This window comes from Vicugna pacos, chromosome 1, assembly GCF_048564905.1.
Source record: "Vicugna pacos chromosome 1, VicPac4, whole genome shotgun sequence".
Taxonomy (NCBI): Eukaryota; Metazoa; Chordata; class Mammalia; order Artiodactyla; family Camelidae; genus Vicugna; species Vicugna pacos.
This window is the reverse complement of record NC_132987.1, coordinates 46,186,893-46,211,489: the sequence shown is the minus strand read 5'-3', so window position 1 is coordinate 46,211,489 and position 24,597 is coordinate 46,186,893. Positions and strand designations below refer to the sequence as shown.

General features: G+C 34.9%; 1 protein-coding gene across 6 annotated transcripts in view; it reads right to left on the bottom strand.

Moving 5' to 3' along the window:
- The window catches only part of NAALADL2 (N-acetylated alpha-linked acidic dipeptidase like 2), a 1,170,852-nt gene that overhangs the window by 309,790 nt on the left and 836,465 nt on the right, over nt 1-24,597 (bottom strand). For all 6 annotated transcript variants that reach the window (XM_072961150.1, XM_072961146.1, XM_072961152.1 and 3 more), the window contains one exon: nt 15,057-15,200. In XM_072961150.1, the coding sequence (XP_072817251.1) occupies nt 15,057-15,200 (144 nt within the window). The remainder of the gene's footprint in view (nt 1-15,056; nt 15,201-24,597) is intronic.

Below are 24,597 nucleotides of genomic sequence, written 5' to 3'. Positions count from 1 at the left end.
TTTGCATTTTTGTGCACATGTGTTACACTTCCTTTAAATAGATGACTAGAAGTAGGATTTGTGGGTTATAATATATGTGTACCATCAACTTTATTAGGTATGAGAAATTGCTCCTCGGACTTTTTAAATTTTGAAAATCTCATGGGTATAAGAATCTCATTATTGTTTTAATTTGCATTTCCATGATTACTAATAAAGCTCAGTAAATTTTCATATATATATTCATAATTCAAGTTTCTTACTCATATTCTTCGACCATTTACTTTTGAGTTGTTTATCATTTGGGTTATTTTTGTGGGAGTTCTTTATTTTGAACGTTATCCCCTTATTAATATGTATTACAAATACTTTTCAGTCTGTGGTTTATATTTTCCTGATATTTATTATGTTTTAAAATATTAATATGAACAAATTCACCAATATTTACTTTGAGGATTTGGGGACGCTTCTATGTTTGTTTTATTTACTTTCTCTTAGGAAACACTTCCTTATTCTCATGTCATGAAAATGTTCTTCAAGTATTTTAAAGATAGATTTTCAAATTTGTGTCTTTAATCCAGTCGGAATATGTTATCAAGTAGGCATTCAATTTTACCTGTCTTATGGCTGGCACGGTTCTCACGTAATTCTCTTTTTTCCCTCCATGAAGTATTAATAAACCTGCTGTCAAATAACGAGTTCTAATTTATACATGGATTTGTTTTTAACCGTGCTACTGCATTTCATTTTAATGAATGCATCTTGTTTTAATTAATATAACTTTATCATAACTGAAATAGTGGGTGCTCTACACCACCATCACCATCATCTCATATAATTATTGTTTAAATCAGGGGTATTTCCAGATGATTTTCATATAAACTTTTATATTAATAGTCATGTATCATGAAGAGACGTTTCAGGATGTCATTAGGATTGATTAGGACTACATTAATGTATCCATTTCAGAAAATTATACTACTTTTATCTATGAATATGGCATGACTCTCATTTTAGTTGATTTTATGTCTAAAACACAAAGTTTTATATTTTTTCATAAAATTTTTGTACAACTATTATTAAGTTTATTTTTGGTTTTCCTGCTATGTTAGCAAAATATAGAATTTATAATTATTTTCTTGTGTGTAAACATGCTATTTAATTTTATATATTAAGTGTTATAACAAGTTTTCTTGTTAATCTCCAACAGGTTCTAATGGTTAATCTATAGGTTTTTATTTTTGTTAATGTTTATTGTAGATACTTAGCAATAAAAGATGGTTTTATTTATTTCTTTCAAAACTTTATAGCTTTTACTTACTTCTCCTAGCATTTTGTGTAGGACTGCTAGCATCCTGCAGAATGGAGGCAGTAAAAGCAGCATTCCTTGGTCCTTGCTTTGTATTCTTCACTTAAAAAAATGTTTCTAAAACTGTTACTATTTTTTTTTAAAAAGATGTTTGCTATAGGTTCCTAGGAAATTTCCTTTTTAAGAAAGATCACTTCTGTTCTTCCTTTATTAAGAACTTGAAGCATAAACAGATGTTGAATCATCTTTTGAGGTAACTGTAGGACTTTTTACTTCACAATGTTTAAAAAAAGCATCTATACTTGGAATAAGCCTTCTTGGTCATGATACATTTTCTATATTTGGTTACTAATAAATTATTTTTAGGATATTTGCATATATATTTATAAGTGCTTTAATGATGACTTTACTTCTCATTTGTTCTTGTCTGATTTTGATACCAACCTCTCAAATGTTTAGGGATCTTTAATTCTTTTCCTTGATATTGTAAGAGTTTATGTAGCACAGACATGATCCATTTTTACAAAGGAGAGTTAGGATTCATATATAAAACTATTTGGGCCTGATTTTTTTATGTGTATAGGGGAAAATGGGTCCATTTTCATTTAATGCATATTTTCATTTTATGTCACTTAATATTTTTAAACAATTATTAACAGTTATAAGTAAATTTATATTTTTACATGTTTATTTCTTCTAAATTTACATTTGCATTTAGTTGTTCATTCTATTCTTATACTTCAAAAAAATCACTGTCATTTATCTATAATTTTCATCCTTTCTCTTCCTAACATTAAATTACTTATGTCTCTTTTTTCCCTTTATCAGTTTTATTAGAGTTTAACTAACTTACTAGAATTAAAAAAAAAAAAACTTTCACATTATCTCACATACATTTCAGCAATGTTTTCCTAGGGCAGTCTAGCCAAGCAACAGAAATAAAAGCAAAGATAAACAAATGGGACCTAATGAAACTTACAAGCTTTTTGCACAGCAAAGGAAACCATAAGCAAAATAAAACAACCTACGGAGTGGGAGAAAATATTTGCAAAAGATGAAACTACAAGGGCTTGATTTCCAGAATATATAAACAGCTCATATGACTTTATATGAAAAAAACAACCAACTCAATCCAAAAATGGGCAGAAGATCTAAACAAGTAATTCTCCAATGTAGACATACAAATGATCAACAGGCACAAGAAAAAATGCTCAGTATCACTAATTATCAGAGAAATGCAAATCAAAACTACAATGACGTATCACCTCACACCAGTCAGAATGGTCATCATTCAAAAATCCACACATGACAAATGCTGAAGAGGCTGTGGAGAAAAGGGAACCCTCCTATACTGGTGGTGGGAACACAGTTTGGTGCAGCCATTGTGGAAAACAGTACAGAGATTCCTCAAAAGACTGAAAATAGACTTACCATAAGATTCAGTAATCCCACTCCTGGGCACAGATCCAGAGGAAACCCTAATTCAAAAAGATATCACCACCCCAATGTTCACAGCAACAGCCAAGACATGGAAACAAACTAAATGTCCATCAACAGGTGGCAGGATAAAGAAGTTGTGGTATATTTATACAATGGAATACTACTCAGTTATAAAATGAGAAAATAATGCCATTTGCAGGAACATGGAAGGCCCTGGAGATCATCACACCAAGTGAAGTAAACCAGAAACAGAAAAAAATAACATAGATCACTCATATATGGAATCTGAAAAAAAAAAAAAAAGGCGAATGAACTTATATATAAAACAGAAACAGACTCACAGACGTAGAATATGACTTGTGGTTGCCGGGGGGAGGGGGTGGGAAGGGATAAACTGGAAGTTTGAGATTTGCAGATACTGACTGGTATATATAAAATAGATAAATGTTTATACTGTATAGTGCAGGGAAACATATTTAATATCTTGTAGTAGCTTACAGTGAAAAAATATGAAAATGAATATATATATATATATTCATGTATGACTGAAGAATTATGCTGTACACCAGAAATTGACACAATATTGTAAACTATACCTCAATTAAAAAAATAGTTTTACAGTTTGTGGATCCTCAATTTTTTCTTTTTTTGCTTCAATAGATTTTATACTTGTTAGTGTCATTGCTAAATTTTGCCTGAGTTAATTTTTTTTTACATAAATTCTTATGTAAAATGCTTAGCTCATTACCTTAGTCTTTATATGCACATTTAAGGCTAGACTTTCTATGTAGCTATAGCACATTAATAGATATATGGTGTTATTATCTTACAGATTCTAACATTTTAAATTTCTATAATAATTATTTCTGTAGTACACATATTAGCTCAAAGAATTTTTAAAATATTCAAATACAAGGTGTGAGTTACTGTTTTAATGTTGATATCTAGCTTTATGGACTGAGAGCAAGTTTTATATGCCGATACTTTGGCATTAGGTGAGATTTATTTTATGATCCCATAGAATATTGCATCTGATATATAGAGAATAAACATTTCTATAAATGTTCCATAAAGAATGTGCATTCCCTATTACAGATGCAGCATTCCATATATAGGTCCAGTAAATTAAGCTTGAAAACTTCGTGGCTATAACATTATTAATTGCTCTATGTTTTCTCTGTTAATTATTGAGATACCTTGAAGTTTCACATAAGATGTTAATTTATCAATTTATCTTGGAAATATTGTAACACTTTTCTTTGTATATTTTTAGACTGACTAGTTATGTGTATGCAAGTTTGGAATTGCTGTATCTTCCTGATTTCTATATAGATTACATAGAACGATTATTCCTTATATCTTCTCTATCCTGATTTTTTTTCCTGAACTCTCTTTCTTCCTGCCCCCCCACCCCAAATTAATATAATTACTTTCTTTTGCTTAGTATTTCTACAATACACATTTTCCCAGCATTGCATTTACTTTTGCCAGGCATCCCAGGGGCATCTCTGGTTTAGAGACAATTTTTATGCTAATTTTTTGGCTTTATGTTTCTATACTACAATGGTAGTGAAAATTGTGAGCCAAGGTTTTTGATTTCTAAAGGCTTTCTGCCCCCCGCCCAGAGCTGAGGAAGAAGAAAGCTTTTCTTCACCAGTGGGTAGATTTCCAAGAAACCATGGTAAGGAATAAAAATATAAAATACAAATATAAAACTAAAAGTTATGATGAATAGGAGTTCTAGAAAGAATACCAGAAGAAGGAGGAAAAACAAATGGAGGAGATAGAGCAGCTGAAGAAACTATTTTGATTATTATTTTTCTAGAAAAAAAGGAAAAGCATCTATATACTTTATATCAAAATTTAAAAGCATGAAAGATAAAGGTAAAAATTCTAAAAGTTCCCAAAGTCAAAAAGTAGATCACTTACAAAAAAACAAGAATCAGATGATACCAAGTGTGTCAAAATCAACAAGATACAAGGTCATAAATTAATGTTTTTAAAGAAATAAAAAATAGCAAGAGGAAATTTGAACGTAGAACGTTTGGTAACAAGGAAGTGAGAGCAATCTAGGTATCCATCATTGGAGTAATGGCTACATCAAATGTAATAAAGCTACTCTTTTAACTATTATATAGCACCTAGAAGGAATGGAGTAACGCACACTTGACAACATGGATAAATACTAACTACAGATTGCTAAATGAAAAGAAAAACATAAGAAAGAGAATAAAATACATTGCTCAATACTATTTATTGTAAATTAAACACTCACATACTCAAAAACAGTGCATGCTTCCTTCCTCATCCCTTCCTTTCTCCTTGTGAATGAGGCCGTCCTATGACCATGACACAGGGTTGGCCAAGGTTAGCACCTCTGACAGTGAGAGTAGATGGTGATGCCACTGTGACCCAGGACAAAGAGTTGAAGACCATGTGAGGTAAGGAAGGCATCCAAACGGGCTGGAGTGACTCAGTACAGGGTATCAGGACCCAAGCATGATGAGGGTGTTGTGTGTGTGTGTGTGTGTGTGTGTGTGTGTGTGTAAGTTTGAATGTGGAGAGGAAAGCAACTGTCAGGGGGAACAGTATAATGAGAGAAGTCATTAAAGCTGACTAGGGTCATCTTCATTCAAGAGATAAACAGCACACAGTGTTGGAGCCTGAGGAGAGTGAGAAAGTTAGCTGCACTGCACATGGGGAATAGGCAGAGTATTTGATACAGGGTGAACAGTCCATGTGTGGCAATGCCTGGCTTAACTGTCAGAGCCATAATGTAGTGGGAAAGGCATTCCTGTGGAAGAAGCAATGAGAAGCAGATTTCTCACTGTCATAGATGGGATTTACAAACATGAAAGGAGAAAAAAACTAGGTTTTCATATGTATTAATGGTTTTTCAGGTAGATACGTAGATAGATATAAAATAGATTTATAAACATATATATGTACATTAATAATATTTACATATTTATATAAAAATGTAATACTAAAATATTTTCCCAGATTTAATAAAAGGTCCTGAAAGAATCAACACTCCAGTAAGTAATAAGCATGTCTAGAATCTACTATCTTGTTTTCTAGACAGAATTCTCTACTCAAAGAAACTAAGACTCATTGGAGAAAGGGCTAATAACAGGGTTGGAGTGGGGAAGTAATTTGGTACACCTTGCTGAGTCAAAAACCAAGGAAATGCACAAATAATTTTGATGATATGCCAGAGGACAGAGATCCCAGGTAGAAGTTGCTGCCACTGGTTGACCTGGGACAATTTGAGTATCAAAATAAAAATAGGATTGGACTACAACCCATTAAATACATTAAGAATATAAATCTTAATTATGTAATAAATTGATACTATTTATAAATAAACATACAAACAGATACAAAAAAAGAAAGTTCTTTACAGTACAATGCCAACTAATAAAAGCAGAAGGGATAATGGATTTGGAAGGTCACTGTTAGCATCATCTTGGTAATGACTATTTGGATAAGAAATATCAATAAATAGTAAAATCAATGGGTAAAGGTGGAAATGGTGGGGGCAAGATGTTTACATGATTTCAAATGCTTACTGATCGTATAAAAAAAAAAGAATAAAGAGTAACTTTTTAATGAGAACTGGTGGATACCACTTTAAACAAGTGATCAAAGTTAGCACTACCAGTAATGGGACAAACTAATATCAGCAAAGGGAAACACAGTCTCACTTTTGTAATATTGTTGCCAAAGACTTGGAGCCTAAATATATTTGTGAGAAACATCAGATAAACCCAGACTGGAGGATGTTCTAGAGATAACTGGCATGTAAGCTTTTAGAGGTGATAAAGCAACAAAAGTCAAGAAAAGAAACTGTTCCAGGTTGAAGGAAATGGGAGACCTGACAACACCCGATGCATGATCCTAGTTTAGATCTATTTGCTATTTAGGACATTCCTGAGACAACTGGCAAAGGTCGAATGTTGTGCATGGCAGAAATGCATCAGTGGTTAATTCCTGATTGTGATGGCTGTGCTGTCTGGGCAGAACATCATTGTTCTGGGGGAGAATTCAGATGTGACTGTTTACCATAGCTGTAGCTTACTCTTGGGTAGCTGAGGGAAAAAAAAAAAAAGAAAACTATTTGTGATATTCTTGCAACTTTTCTGTAAGTTTGAATGTATTTCAAAATGAAAAAAAAAGTACTTCTGAAATTACAAAATCCTGGGGAACCTTTAGATATTCAGAAACCCAGTGCATGTGTGTATATGTGTCTGTATTGCCACTTTAAGATAACATTTCCAGCTCACATTTACCAAATGTTTTCTGTCTTTCATGCCTCGTAGTTTGAAGGCAACTTCAAATTTGACATGTGAAGTTCAAAAGATTTCAAGATGACTAAAATGTATTCTACACAGAGAACATTTGTATTCAAATAGGGTGAGGAATGTCAGGGCTGAGAGACATAAAAGCAGCTGCCTCTTTCCAGTCCTTAATTTCATCATGTGCAGAGAAAAATAACCCACTACAGAAATTACGTTTCAGAGGTAATTCTATCTTGCATTTTGGTTGCTATTATCAGGCCTCAGCTGGTTCTCAGTTGTCTTCTTCCCCAGTAGGTAACAAAGCTTCACACTTTGTCTGCCTGCACTGAGCAAGCATGCCCAGTACTAGGGAAAATCCCAATCTTACTTAAGAGAGATTTGAGGACCAACAATTGCTGCTAACTCTGAGTTCCAATTACAGTAATTAAGCTTGTGTTGGTTTCCTAGACATAGTACTTCCTAGAGTTCCTAATTTTAACTGGATACTTGTCTCATTTTGTATACCTACATCTCTTTCTTGGCTGCCTGACTTTAGAACTTCTAGGACTGGAGCTCTGAATTATTTTTTATTTTATTTTATTTTTTTCAATTTTCTTGCACTCTAGGGACTGGAATCTGCTCTAGAATCCCAGATTTGATGACCCATCTCTCCTAAATGTCAACAGCTTACCTAACTGTCTAAGAGCTTCTGGAGTCTATATCATCATAATTTGTACAGCTTCCTGGGTGCTCCATTTTCCCACCTGGTATCTCACTACTGCCAAATGTTTTTCTGAACCAACACTAGCGATTGGACATCATATGTTCTAGATCAAGGGTCTCATTTTAAATATTTATCAACTGCTGTAGCATACGCTGATCGATCAGAATGCACTAGCAGCAAATAACTAGAACATCCACATCGATGTATACAAACTGATTTCAGATCTGCCCCAGACACTGTGTACTTCCTGCCATATTGAATTTTCTCAGAAATTGCATTTCAGCCTAATTACTAGATCAAAATGTAAGTTGTGATGGAAATCCAGATAAGTAAAGCAATAAAACTGCTTTTCAATCTGAGGGAATAGCTGAACCTGGAGAATTTTATAATCTTGGTAGTTTCATTAGATACAAAGGTCTGAAGGAAAAGCCCTGGGCCTGTCCAAGGTGGTGAGAAGTTCTAAAAATAGAGACTCTTCCTCCATTAAGTAGGACTCCTACAGGAAGGCACTCCCCACTCTCTTCCAGGGGAAGGCGAAGAGAATTACCTCACACGGAGCAGAGCAGGTGAAGAGGCGCCTAAGAAGCTCTAATTCTAGGGTTACTCCAAGTAAATACAAAAAGCATTTGTAATTTCTAAACTCATAGAGGAAAAATACAATGAAAAGTAATCTAAAACTAAAAGAGAGATAATAAAACAAACAAACAAAAAAAACATAATATGTGGTGCAAAAAAGAAACCCATATCAAGTTGAAAAGTATAAGCATAAATACATTAGTAATCATGATGGATGTAATGGATTAGCTGTTCCAGTTAAAAGATGATCAGATTGTATTTAAAATACAAATTATTTGCTATGAAGATGTGTTAAAAGAGATACAGAAAGGTTGAAAGCAAAAAAAAAAAAAGATAAAGCATATAGACATAACCTACTGTGGCTAAATTAATATCAGGTCAAATCCAATTTAAGACATGCATTATAGGTATAAAGAAGATCACTTCATCTAATAAGTACTTCAACTAACCAAGAGGATTTGATATATTTGAATTTATAAATATCCAAGAAGTGACCTCAAAATATATAAATCAAAAATGGCTAGAACTACAAGGTAAAATAAACAAATCAGTACTCACAGTGGGAGATTTTAGCACTAAAATAAGATACAGAATATTTGACAACCTGATCAAGGTACTTGGTCTAAATGGACATGTGTAAAACTCTACACCTGACAACTATACAGTACACATTCTTTTTAAATACTCATGGGACACTAACCATATTCTGGGCTATAAAGGAAATTTGCAAGAATTGAAATCATATAGAAATAAAGTGGAAACAGTATATTCTAATGAAAATTCTAACTTGCTTATCTCTTCCTCAGAAGAGTATCATCTCACGATGCCAGATAGCATACAACTGCCTAAAGCATGGCAGGGAGTCAGGAGAGGCTCCTTCCAACGGGGCTAGAACCCTTCCAAGAGCTTTTTATGGAAGAGATAGGACTCGCACCGTGCTGTAAAGGATACTGGGGCTTTACAGCTTACAGGCACAAACTTCCAAGACTCATTTGGATAATACTAAGTAGAATAAGAAGGAGAAACTATGGCTACATGGAGGAAAGAGTGGGATACAGAACCGGACAGGCATTAACGAATCACTGGCAGTTTCTAGGAGAGTAAATGACAATGACCGTCCACTGAGGAAAAAAGGATCTTCAAAATACAGAGACAGGGTATGTGGTGAGGGATTTGATCACATATATAAACTACTACTTTTAGTTGGAGCTTCTCCAATTCGGAAGGAGTGACAAGTACTTGAGATGTGAGAAGAATGTAAGAATCTGTAAAAACTGCTGAGAAACATTAAAAATTAGAAAACACTTGTAATTTTGCTTAAAAGTGTGTAACTCAGATTGTCCTTAGGTCTTCAAGCAAACAAACAAAGCTCGAGACTGGATTTAAGCTGAACCATTTCCAGAAATCAAAACTGTCAAGACAGACAGCTGGAAACTGAAGTTCTGGTGAATGACAGATCCGTGTCACCCTCCGTAAACCCAACCTGCACTCCCCAGGAAACAGAGAACTGCCTGTACTTTCTGTGGACTCTGGACAATAGGTTTCCCACCTGCATTCACTCTGTTGAAGACTCTTGATGAACAGACTTTCAAAGTGATTTCTGAAGCTTTTTTTCTTTTGTCCAAGGACTTCAGACTGGCAGCTCATGAAGGCTGATCTTTAGTTCTACAGATTACTCTGTTATCAGCTTCCAGCTCAGACTCCCAGGTTCACTGTGCAACTGGCTGCCTGAAGAGCCATAAAATTGGGTGTCACCAGGCACTGTTAGTGAATCCTAACATCGAGCTAGCGTCCATCACAGGACCTATCAGTCTTTCCTACAGCTGTTGAGCTCGCTCACTTTTTCTGTATAAGTGCAGCTAGCGTATCCATGTGAATGCTATACAGAAGTCTGAACAAATCACATTTTTCCTCACGTTCTTCTGGATATTTTCCTCCATGTTGATGGCTAGAAGTTATTGAAGTGCACCCCATTCTAAAGTAAGTTTTCAATTTTCTTTTTTTCAACTACTGAGGAATTTTGTCTTTTATAAAATCCCTGTAAGCCACGTCATATCATATCCATACCACTCCATTAAATACTTGATGCGCACACACACACACAGAGAAACATGTATGTCTCAAGACATTCTTTAACCAAAACAGCATGTGCTCCTGGGTATTTTCACACGCAGCAACAACGGGGCTACTCTGAACAGGTCGATGAGTCTCATACGTAACAAAGAGTAAGGCTGGATTTGTCTGTATTAACGTTCTTGTTAATGGATATCTCCTTAAAAGCTAATATGTATTATTTGCCAATAAATCTAAGAATAACCATAATTTGTAGATAATATGTTCAATATAGCTTTTTATATTTCTGTTCAAGAAATGATAATAATGCATACTTTCAAGTAGCTGTTAACAGATTAGAAATATAGTTCTTCAAAATTCATTTGAAATATGTAAAAATTATAAACATTACAGAAGATATTATATTATTCTAGTGAAAGTAATTTTCAAGAAAGAACATATAAAATTGTGAATAGGGAAAGAGCAGCTATATATAGCTATGTGTATACATATACCCATACATTTGACATACATTTGAAGATTTATGATCCAAATTTACTTACATGAAAACTTGTCATCACTAATGACATTGTTTTATACATCATAGTAAGTCACTTTTTTCTATTTATCAAAAGTAATTCCAACATATTAAAATACTTTTAACATAATTCATTAATTTTTATACCCTAAATTACATTAATGGAGTTTATATTCTATCCTCTCATTTTTAACTATATTCATAGTGTTCAACAACAAGAACAGATTGACAGCTGAAAATTCAAATTTCCACGTACTGATTGACTCTCAAGGACAAAGACTGACAACACACAAGATCAATGGGCAAGAGCTACTTTTTAGAAAGGCCATGGAAAGTTAAATGGCATCAATATTCAATTATCTAATCATTGCAAACAATCTGTACTTGGGCAAAAACTTTTCTCCTGTTTCTTTTTCTATTTCTCATACAATTATCTTAGTTTTCCCAGGACTTGACATACAAATGTCCTTTTCTCCGCTTTACTTTGCTGAATCCATTTCATGCATCCCGTAGTTAACTCGTTTAAGTTTTATGGTATTAGTTGGGTTTCGTTTGCAAGTAACTGAAAATCAAACATAAGTTGACTAAAGAAAAAAAAAGAAAATGTACTGACTCATATACATGGCTAATTCAGTAGATTTGGCTTCAGACAGGCTTCTATTTAGGCATCAAATGATACAGACAAGAATCAGTCGCTATCTCACATTCTCTTTCTCCACATCATTTATCCTTTCCTTGTTTGGGCTCCGTTTTCAGATAGTATACTCTCAAGGTCCCAAAAAGGCTACCGAAAGATCCCAGGGCCACATGCTTTCTTGTTCAGCTCTGTTGTTAAAGTTAGTCATTACTCATACATAGTCTAGAAATCTGACTGTTTGGTCAGACTTAGATCATCCTTGAATCAAGCATCATTATTACATTTGATGTGATATGCCAATGGACTTGAGCCAATCAGGATCCACTTCTATAGCTTTAAGATATGGTCAAACCTACTCATACTATATTGCTGGGAAATGTTGGCTACAGTTCAAAAAGAGGAAGGGGCAAATATGCTAAAAAAGCAAACATGGCAGGGAAAGTCCACTACATTGTTATTGACTTATTTCTGTTTAAGTGCATAGAAAGGGTTAAATGAGTAAGATAAATAATTAATTTGAAAAGCTACTTTTAATGCACTCCTGTCCAGACTTTTCAGTTAAGATTTTCCTACAGTAAAACTCAAGACTATACTTATAAAATTCAACAGTCAGACATTATAGTATGTTTTGAATTATTTTTTAACCCATAAACTATAAGTATTGCTCTTACTGTTCAAAACTATAGCGCCTCATTCTGTATCCTTTTCAGGTCCTATCCTGATACCTATCACAGTGAGCAACTAATGTACTTCTGTATTTATGAGAAAACTTGAAAGTTAATTATCCTTCAATATCACTAATTATCAGAGAAATGCAAATCAAAACTACAATGAGGTATCATCTCACACCAGTCAGAACAGCCATCATTAAAATGTGCACAAACAGTAAATGCTAGAGAAGGAATGGAGAAAAGAGAACCCTCCTACACTGTTGGTGGGAATGTAATTTGGTGCAGCCACTATGGAGAGCAGTATGGAGATTCCTTAAAAAACTAAAAATAAAGTTACCAAATGATCTAGCAATCCTACTCCTGGGCATATATCAGGAGAAAACTCCCATTCAAATGAATATATGTACCACAATGTTCATAGCAGCACTATTTACAATAGCTGAGACACAGAAGCAACCCATTGACAGATAATTGGATAAAGAAGATGTGGTATATTTATACAATGGACTATTACTCAGCCATAAAAAAGAATGAAATAATGCCCTTTGCAGCAACATGTATGGACCTGGAGATTATTATACTAAGTGAAATAAGTCAGATAGAGAAAGACAGGTATCATATGATATCACTTATATGTGGAATCTAAAAAATGAGACAATGAATTTGTAAACAATGAATTTGTTTACAAAACAGAAAAGACTCACAGACACAGAAAATAAACTTATGATTACCACAGGGGAAAGTAAAAGTGGGGAGGGATAAATTAGGAGTTTGGGATTAGCAGATACAAACTACTATACACAGAATAGATAAACAACAAAGTCCTACTGTGTAGCAAAGGGGATGGTATTCGATACGTTGTAAAAATGGATAATGAAAAAGAATTTGAAAGGGAATATATGTGTATATGTATATACATACATATGAAAAACTAAATCACTATGCTGTACATCAGAAAGGAACACAACACTGTAAATCAACTATACTTCAATAAAAAAAATAGGTTATTATCTTGAATGTATCATGAGTACCACTGTCTAAAACACTGGGGTAGAGTCATTTATCCTACATTTAAGATTAGTTTAAGTGTAATAACTCACTCACACTACTCAATCGGTATTTGGGAAATAAAAATGTAATATTCCAGAGTAAAAAAAAAATGATGAAAGAAGGATCCATTGCAATATGAAATATCTTGATTTAAATATACTTCTGTCTGAAATTTTCTAAAACCAGTAATAATGACTACCTCCATGAGGAAAACTTGATACGGCCGAATTACGTAGAAAGCAGGCCTGTCTTGTCGCTACTTTTGACACTGGTGTTAGGAACAAATTTCAGAATCTATCTCAGTTTTCCCTCTAGCTTCATACATGTTGCTAGCTTACTGCAGAGATACAGCTGCAGAGCACTGTTTTGCTTAGCTGTGCTGTTAGTATGCAGACATTTAACAAATTTGGGGAAAACTGATACAGTTACTTGATAAGGAAGACACTTGCTAACAGAACACTTTACAGTAAAGTACTCAGATAACACATCCTAACTGGATTCTCAGAACAACTGGACATACAAGGACATCAGATGTCCCCCTGCAGATGCAGACATAAGGCTTCCCGCAGGGAGGTGGTGTGAGCCATCCAAGGCAGCTGGCGTGGGGACTGTCAGCTCCCTGGGGGCAGGACTGTGGTCGGAACACATTAGAGGCTCTGAATGTTTGTTTAATCAATCAGTTGATTAAATCTGGACTTAAATCTGGTCTTGCAGATGTCCAGTGCTTTTCTTCTAAGTAAATTATCATTACAGTGCTATTTACATATTTTACCAAATAGAGCCCATGATCGACTTGTGGGGCTTAGAATAGAAGACAGAAAAAAAAAAAAAACTAAACAAAACACAAAGCCCTTCAAGAGCTTCTTCACTCCTGCTTTGAGGACACGAGCAAAGTGTTGTTTTCTGTAGTTCCCACTTTGTTCAATCACTAATCAGTTCACGGGGCTCTCAATCCATAGAACTGTGAAAAGCATATGTCTCTAACAAAGGGCAATTCTGAATGTATTCAGTTATTTTTTTAAGGCCTCTTCAAAACTTTTTCTTTTTTTTATGCTTTTGTTGTCAAGAGAGAAACAGATGAAATAAAACATGGGTAGCTGAGCCTCCAGCTCTGGACTCAAAAACAGAACCTTCAAGTTGAATTTCACAGCGACACGATACAAATTTAACAGTATGTAAAGACAGCCTCTTCCTCAGAAGTCTAATGCTGAGGCTGGAGGCAGAAATAAGATGCAGCTCGTGACTTTCATTCCACCACAGGTAGCTTAACTACTTCAGTTTTATCCTATGTGGTCCAACAAGGCCTGACAAACTGCACTGCAGTACAAGAAGCATCTCTCAGGCAATGATGCGTAAAGACAGAGGGATTTTTTAGTCAATTGCAGGAATTAGGCTTTAATGCTTTCTACTAAGACTTCATACCCCAGATAACTGACTGCGATCCACTGAGTCTTGGCAGGCAACAAGACTGCTGAAGCTGAAACTGAGAGGCTGTGTTAAGCAGATTTTCATGAATGTACAAAATGCTTTATTTGTAAAGCTGCTTTTCTTTGTTGCCATTCAAATGCTTTTCTTCTTTTTGGAATCTCTCAGCTTGGTCAATTTCCAGTCTTTATCAAAACTGCTTTAAAAAAAAAAAGTCCCTTAAAGAGCCATGGAAGAGAAATAAACGCTCACCTCATCAAACATAAATGTTTTCTTAAAAAAGAATAATACTCAACATGACAATCTAAGAGATTAAAAATGATCATGGTCCTTATGAAAATTACAAGACCCACAGACAGACATTAAATACTTTACCGTTACTGGGGAGCTCCAGAGGGGTACAGGCACCACTGCTGGCTCTGTCTTCCCGCAAAGAGATGAGTTTTGCAACGAGAGATGCTGAGATGGGCTGCACGAGGAGAGGGGTGAGGTTTGATCGGTTTTGCCTGAAGTTTCCATCTGTTTTTGAAAGACAAAGAAACAGAGTCCTTCGTAAATGGAAATTAAAAACACCTGAAGAGCAGTTTTTTTCTGTACTGAACTATTTCAATTATGAGTGGTGAGTATTTTAGTTCATTTCTTTATTCCTTATTTACACTCTGTTTACTTATTAAAAAAGATTTGAGGTACCTAATAAAAATTCAGTCCAAATACCATTATGTATCCTAACTAATGATGGCAGATTACATATAGCCATTTACTTCTATTCTTCACTGAAAAGATAACAAAAGGATAAAAAAATATAAGGGCAAGAGAATAGGAGAGACCACAGCAGTAAGATTCCAAAAGTTGGAAGCAGATGCATGTCAACTGATGTAACATCAAGCGTAAGCCAGCAGAGGGGGGACGCTGAAAAGCAACGCAGCTTGTAACAGAACCCAGAAAAGCTTAGGAATTGGTAACACCAGCTACCTACGAAAAAGGCGGGAGAGGAAGGCTAGAAATGGGAGGTTTGACAAAATTCTGATTGGGAAGGAATCTCTCCTCCTGAACCCCTCATTCACCCAGTTAGTGTGAATGATCCCTGCTCTTCCCGCCTTTCCTGCAGCAGAGACTGAAAGTGGGACACTGAGCAGGGAGGTGCCAGACATGGGGAAGGGGGAATCTCTCACTTTAAATGGGATGGTGCTATGACTGCTGAGACTCTTCAGATGTCCTGCTTTGATGGTGCCCAGACTCCTTTCCAGACAGGGCAAAAGAAGATCCACTCATAGTAAGTAGGACCCTATCAACGGACACTATAGAAAAATACTGATAATTTGGAAGTCTACCAATAAAACAACTCACTCAAGACATCCTACATTAATTAACACTCATCAGTCAATACATCCCACCCATATACAGAACTTCAAATCAGATTAATTTTGCCATTCTTAAGTAGGCGCTCTCAGCCAAGGGCAATCCTGGAAAGGCCCGTGTGGAGCAGACCTCGTAAGGATAAAGTGTAGGAGGTCAGGAGGGAGGTCTCCAGAAGACAAAAATAATGGAAATACGAGATGTGTCTTCATGGATTGAGAGAATATTTACAGTAAGTTCAGAGAATTGGCATTTGAAGACGTTCTAGATATACAGAAAAAAAATGAAACATCTACGAAATGAGACAACTATTAGTTTCAAAGGGAGCAAAGAGTCATTCAAGAAAGAAATGTCATCAACGTACACCGTGAATCATATTCACATAGTCATAATAATAGAAATAATGACTTTCGAATACAGAAGTTGGTATCATTCTTTGGGGAAAAAACAGAAAAGGGCAAAAGTCAGGGATGAAGCATGAAAAGAAATTTACAAAAGAAAATCAAATCTGTATCTTTCATAGTGGGTAAGTCAATATAATAGCTGAAAAATGAATTCAACTCAAACACGCTCTTGAGAGGCAAAGAGAAATATAAAACGTAGGTAACAACTAAAAATGTTGAAAGCGATTAAGTGTTTGCCTTTGGGACATAGAGGGGAGGGAGACAGAGGGAAGGCATGGAGAAGGTAGACACGATTTTATAAATTATGCTTTGTAGAAATATCTGTCATCATCCGTAAGTGTGAAAGTATAAAAATTAGATGAAAATTAGGAGAGAGAACAACCACAATAACATAAATAAGAGAAAAATACACACGTACTCACAGTAGAAAGAATGTAGAGAATAAACTAAACTCTGCATAAGGAAAAAACTTTTTATATATATATATATATATTCCATTTTTATATTTATTCTGACTCAGAAAAGGGAATATACCATGGAAAGACTATCAGGCAGCTAAAAATATTTACAAACACAGAGCTGCATTTTTCAGAACTTTTATTAGGGAAAATAATTGCCACAGGTTTTCCAAGAATGTAATTTGATAAAACTGCAGGGGTGCAGAGCTCAAGAATACTGGTATCCAGGCTCCAGGAGGCAGATTATAAATGAGAAAATGTGTTAGGAAGTGTTTCCTTAATTTATCATCAGGAAAACCACAAGATTAAAATGTAACATTTACCTTAGGCTTCTAGCAGCCACAAAGTCATGGCTTTGGGGAAAAAAAAAAAGTAAGATTTAAGCTGAGGATCAGTTTTGTTGTATCAGCACAGTGCTGGTCTCCTAACTTAGTAGCCCTTTCTATAGGGATATATGACAGTGCATTTTGACCACAGTGCAATTCACTGCTTCCTAACCATTTTCATGTCATAGTACGGAGACTGGCTATATTATTTCCAGGTTCCAGAGCAAACTGACAACGTGAGGCTTCTTGTTCAAAAAGTAGGAGGGATTTCCATACGGCAGTAGCAGAGCATTGACTCAAACATGGGTCCTATCGAGTGCGGGCCCTGTGCAACTGTCCGTGTTGAATGCCCATGAATCAGACTCTGCCTGGTTCACGTAGAAGACGCTAGCAGCCATGCAGCCTGCTGAGGCCGACTGAAGGGGATTTTCAGACCGCAGGGAAGTTGCTCTCAGCCACAGTGACCAGCCCTGAGTTGCTGCTGCTCCAGGCAACACCTAGGGCCGTAGTGATGAAAATCTCAAGGCCCAGTCAGTGTGCCTCACTCAGCATCCAGATGGGAGGTCCTGATAGAGCTTTCCCGTCCCCTGGTTCTCCCAGCATGAATTTTCTCCCTCAGCCACTACCTTTGAAACCTAAAGTTTACAGAGGACAATGAAATAGTATTTATGAGAAATGTGCAATCTGTTATCTTGCAGTTTTCCTGGATGTTAGGTCCTGACACGTTACCAACACAAAATCAAACTTCTTAAAATGCTGCATGATTTCGCCTCTCCCCAATTCAAAGACCCCTCACAATCTCAGACCTTTTATTTCCAACTGATTTCCTATCATTCCTCTCTATACATTTTATGCTAAAACTTAATTCTATGATTTATATCCTCATCCTGTTTTTGCTGAAGCCATTCCTTCCACTTTACTTGCTCTTCTCACATATCACGTGTCTGAACGTGTCTGAACTATATACTTTTCCTTTCAAGTCCAACTCATTTTCTACATTCCTCTGATTTCTCTGACACCTTCAGGGTCTATGTGATCTAGCTGCACCTTTTTTTTTTCTCCTCTGCAGTGCTTGCCATTTCTAATTCACATTATCACTATGTAAAAACACTTCGGTTTTCCCCTCTAAATTCTAAATTCCTTAAAGAAAAGGACCAAGTTTTCTACATCATTGCATGACACACAATGCCTAGCTCATTACCAAGAACATAAAAGCAGCTCAGTAATAATGGAAGGAGGGAAGGAAAGAAGGAAGGAAGGATGGGTTAACAATTCTTTAAGAAACAGTCTCAATGTCTGTTCCTTACTGGATTTCTGAATGCCTAGAAAATGAAGCAGGGGTACAGCCAAAAACAAATTTCAATTTATTAATCTTATGTTTGCTGTACATTCGTGCTTTCTCTGCAGTTGTGTACCCTCAAAACCTTCAAAACCTGTACATCGTTATCAACATACTGATTAACTGTGCTCTAAAACTACCTCTTGTGGCGGGGGGGATGTATTCATGTAATAAAATCCTCTCTGAGGTATAGTTATAAGTTAATAAAAAAATCAATAATTATATTCTTTTTTTCTCTAGAATGCTCTGATAAGTATCTGAAACAGTGCCTTTAAAGTTAAACGTGAGAGAACCCTAAACAGTAATTGAACATACACAAATCTTTGAGTTTTCGTACAGCATGACTAATAGACTTGCATTAGTTTTGAAATATCTGAAGTAAGTGGTTCATTAATTTTTCACCTTCAGCTTAATGGAAATTTGATAAACAGTTCACTTCTAACAGAAGATACTAAAGGCAGGACTTTATAGGACACTAACACTAAATTACAGACAAAAGCAGTTTTTTTTTTATTTCATTTTTTTTAATAACTGAGAGAAGAATTTCACTTTCTTATATTATTAAGAAACTTTGAATAAAACCAAACACATGTACCATTTTTAATCAGTTATACTTTAAAACATTTATAAACTATAAGAACCCATTAGATATGAGCTGAAAATCAGGTGGATCATGTGCCTTGTGCAAAGGGTCCCAACCAGAAAATAGCTGACATTACATTTTAGCACTATGACATTCAGATGTAGCATTTATGTCATACCCTGTAAACTGCCTATGTTCGGTAAAGACTGACACCAGCTTTTACTTTAGTAAGTAGGTAGTTCTCTCTTTACTTCATGAACTCTTTGTAATCTAGATAAAGATCCAAATTGATTCATCCCATTCAATAATCCCTGATACAATTCCACAGGCATACAGCAGAAAGAGGAAATAGGATATACAGTGTTCCAAGACTGACTCCACCCCTGACTCGCTGTTTGAAATGTAACACAAATAATTTCATTATGATAAAGACTGTCATCCCATCTACCATAACTGAACAACCAAGGTGACACTGAAGGGTCTTCATTATGTGATCTACTGAAATAAAATCATCCATTAGCTCAGAGGCCTAAAACCTGAACCACAGTGACTGAAATTTAGAAGAAATGGGGTTAAAAATAAGTAAAATTGTTTCTAATTGAACACATTTAACAGGTTTTCATTATGTTTTTTCAAACTGTTGATGCCAACTGCAGTCACATCTGTGTATAAAGAAAACACATTAGCTGCCAGCAATTTTTTGTGTGGCTAGATGGAATTCTTTTAAATGCCATTGAAACGTTTGTGTATACAGCAAATGCCAATTACCCAAGGAGGATCAGGAAAGATAAACCCTCGGTGACCAGAAATCTTATACACTGGGATCCTCAAAAAATTACGGCACTAAGAGGAGAGAGAAGGTAAAGAATGTCCTGATAGATAAAATAAGACGGTCCCAGTGTGGTTCAGTGAGGAGAATGTGCCGCCTTGGGGAGGACAGTATGATGTCCAAACTGAGGTGTATAAGCCAACCCTCGGCACCTGGCTCTGTGTGTGTGTGTCTGTAAATGTGAGAGGCGTGCTACACATGCAGCCATGGACCCTGTACATCCCTTCTATTCAGGGTCTAGTCTTTGCACAAGCAGCACGGGAAGGATGCATTAGAAACAGAGAGTTTCAGGCACCACCCCCTTTCTGATCAGAATCTGGAGCCTAACAAGATCTCCAGGTGTTTCATATGCACATTAGAGAAACAGTGGCCTCCATTATTATACATTTTTCCATGGCATAATTTACATTCACAGTAAAAAAAAATGATACAAAAAGCAGGATGAAGAATAATAGACTACATTTGCTCACCTTGCCCAAATTAAAGATGACAGAGCCTCTGACTATATTAATAAACTCCAAATCATTGCTTTTCTCAGAGGGTCTCCTTCGAAATGAGTAACAAGGCTGGGCATAAGACATCACTAAATAACAAGTTTCAACTGGACTGAGAGCATTCCTTTTTGTTTTTGCCCTTTTCTCAAAGATAAGTTTGGTGATTTAAACATAAAAATTACATTTACAACACTTTATTTCAGGCATGAATAAATATTACAATAGCTAACTGATTTGACTTCTTTTTTCTGTCCCGGGTTTTCAACTATTCTAATTCATTATAGTAAAAGACTGGCAAGCCTAAAGTGTCAATACTTCCCACTTGCCAGAAAACCTAGCAATCAAAGGGCTTAAAGAGCAGAGATTTTAAAATATATTTTATGCTGCGCTTTTATGAAAAAGACTCAAATATCAAATGAACCAGTTGATATCAGCAATGTTATCCCAGAATATTTGATTTGACTTTCTCCGGAGAACTGCCACTTTGACAGAAATCAGACCGTTAAGTAACTGGCGTGAATGTTTTTTCACTTTTATCCTAGCTCACTCAATTTACGGTTATTTCCCTGAAATGACCTGCGCGCTAAAGTGGTTCGTCATTTTGTTGCCCTTGTAAATACAGCTGATCCTTTATTATTTCAGTGTCTCGTAACCTGCTGGTTATGAATATCACCATTTTCCATCAAGCTGTTCAAATTCAGCACTGTGTCGTTTAGGTTATTGTTAAAAAAGAAATACCTAACACTTAAAAATGTTTTGTGTTGTGCAGCCTTCTCAGAACTTTTCTGTGCTCTCTGTGTGCATACATACATATAGACACACATATGAATACATATATATATATATACACAAATGTGTATTTGTTTTGACCATATAGGAATTTTATTACAAAAAGTAATTTTCATTTTAATTTTGAGAACAGCTATTTCATTAGTTTACATCGCATTTCTTACCTTCTCTCAAACTAACATAAATTGTAGGTCTAAAAGCTGGCTGATGCCAGTTTACCCAATTCTTAGATGTCACTTACTCTGGGAAATTTGGTACTTGTATGAGCCTCACAGAAATCCTTGCTTACACACTTAGTAAACATGGATCTGCTCTAATTTCCATTTCACTCTCTGCTCACCGGCCAAAGTATAACCTTTTTTTTTTTTCTGGGTGTGGGTGGTAATTAGATTTGCTTATCTATCTGGATATTAATAAATAAATAAGTAAATAAATAAATAAATAAATTAGAAGTACTGGGAACTGAACCCAGGACCTTGTGCATGCTAAGCAGGCATTCTACCACTGAGCTATACCCTCTCCACTAGAGTATAAACTTCTTAAGGGCTCATTCACTGCTGTATTCCCACAGCTTAGCACACTGTCTAGCAAAAAGTAGGGGCTCAGTGAATGTTCGTTGTACAAACGATCATAGCAATATTCAAATGAGTAACTTTGTTTTGTCGAATCATAAGCCTAAAACTCATGACTCATGATATAAAACTTGCAATCACAAAATGCTAAAAATGAAGACACAGATGGTCTCATCTCCTCATTCCCCTAGTCTTCTCTTAATCTAAAGCATCCTGCCACGTTCCCCAGCAAACATCGTAATACTTAATTATTTAATTAAATTTGAGTACAAATAGTTTAATTTGCTAATGTACTGTAAAAAGTAATGTTTAGTTTTACATTAAAGATAGTAGAAAATAACATACTCATTTATAAAGCAAAGAGCATTTTAAAAGGGCATACAGATTATGTAGAGTACCATTTTAGTTTTAAAAAAGGAGTACATGAGAAAAGTGTTAGCGTTAGTTTATTAATTTACATTAATATTTGTTATTTGAATTTGGGCTCTACTTTTCCAACTAGCTTATTCAAAGATATTAATCACAGATATGACACAGGCTCAGAAAAACCTAGGTAAGTTTTCCTATCACTAAAAATATTTTTGTTTTATGTTTAGACATATAAATTCAAGATTTATATTTGTAAAGTGAAGTTATTTAGGGCACAGGACTTTAAAATATAAATTATCATCATTTTCTCCACCCAAATATGCCTGATTGTCTATTTATCTGTGGCTATGTAGTCTTGGAATTTGCTTTAAAATTGGCAAACGTTCAATTAATTAAATTTAACACACAATTTTTGTATTAAAATTTTTTGATTAATATGCAGTTAAGCAAGAAGCTATGCTTCTTTTGATCATTATACAGAACATAAGTATAGTATTTAATTATATTATTAGTTGAAATTTGATGTGGCCTATAATTGGATTATTACGTACAGAATTATGAGAATGTCTTTTTATAAATACTTTGTTATTTACAGCTTTAACACACATTGATATAATTACTTCAAAGTTCAGTACTATGTTTCACCTAGATGATGGTCATGATTAAAAACATGTTCTCTAAAGACATTTTGTAATATGATCCTTTCTACTAAAAAAAGCAGGACTTCCTTTGGTATGAGGTTTTATCTCACTGAGTTTATATTTTTAAATTTGTCATTTTCAGAGAAAATTAAGATATAAAACAGCAGTGGTGATGTTCAGATACTGACAAATGTTTCCTTAATTCTCTTTCAGAGGAGTATTGCTTATATGAGATCTGATTCCCTATTCCATGTAACTCTAAATATTTCTATTCTTTTGTATTCATCATTTGTCTACTCCAAGACTATTTCATTCCCTAGAGCCTTCTAAGAAGATGAACATTTGGAAATAAAACATAAACTATATTATAAGAAAAACAAAATGAGAGACAAATAAAATATTTAGTTTGTTCTTTACTTCAAGGAGAGCAGTCTAGATTCATAACTAGAATAAAGGGCCATCTGTACACTACATGTAATAAAAGCAAAGCAATCCTCTTCAGAGGCACCCCCCGAGAGGCTTCCCATCTCGAACTGAAGGGTATGAACACTGGAGTGATTTGCAAAGTTTCTTGTTTTAGAAAAAGTATAGTTTGTATTTTTTACAAGACAGCAAATAAACTGTATAGATGTGTTTTGTTTGTTGTTTGGTTGTTATGAAAGTATGTCACCATTAATTCACAATAAAATTGTTCCCAGATTGTAATGAGAACACGTTATTTTATGAGACTGATTAGATGAACAGGCAGAAAACCAGTGCATTATTTCTGGATTAACTTATTTTTTAGATGTTTTCTGATACTAAAAGTGGAAAAAAATTAACTCTTGTTCTTCTGATAAAGATGCTAGATTAAATGAGCTATCTATACGAAGTGCTTCCCAGCTATTAATGGTTTCTTATGCATTTTCTGTTTTTGGGATGGAGAAATGAGACAAGAAAGGGACAACTGTCTAGATTTCAGAGATCAACATCTGCTCCTTACTCTCCCTCTAAATGGGAAGTGACAGTGAGAAGGTTTTTCACCTCTTTTGCAGCCTTAAACTCATCCCATATATAAGGATCCCATATGTAAGGATTACCACTTCTAAGATTTTCGTTCTAAACTTACCCATAGGTGGTCATTTAAATAAGATAATAGTTTCCTCTTTCAAGGTGCTTCAAGATGTCACATGGTAGTTTACAATTGATGGGAATTTAATAGAAATCTTTCTCATCTTTATTGTGAAAGAGGCGCTTTGTATTTACATGGTTACAACATCTAAATTTTAGGTGAATATCCCTCTATAATTATAGAAAAATCCCTCAGATTTGGAATGGGTAATATGAAAGATTTCAGTAAATTATCTTCCTGACTTATTATTTTTCTTAAATTTTTTTTAAATTGACTATTAATCACACACAGAATTGTGACTTGAAAAACATCAGTCTAGAATCTTGGTGTAGTGGTAGTGTATCACCAGAGAAGACGTACTTAGAAGAAAAAAAAAAAAGTGCCATCGAAAACTTCCCTCAGTTACTAAGTCACAGATTGATCATTAAGAATTGTCTGTACACAGAACTCTAGTCAGAAATATTCTCTTGTTAATTCTTCCTCTGAATTTATACATGTGAAAATTTTCTTACAGAGAAGTCCAACAATTTGGTGAAAGTAATTTAATCAATTATTTTGGATGTACATTTCCTCAAAGTACTGTATGAAATGGACCCTCAATTCACATTCAAAACAGAAAAAAAAGGACTATGACAATGTTTTGCC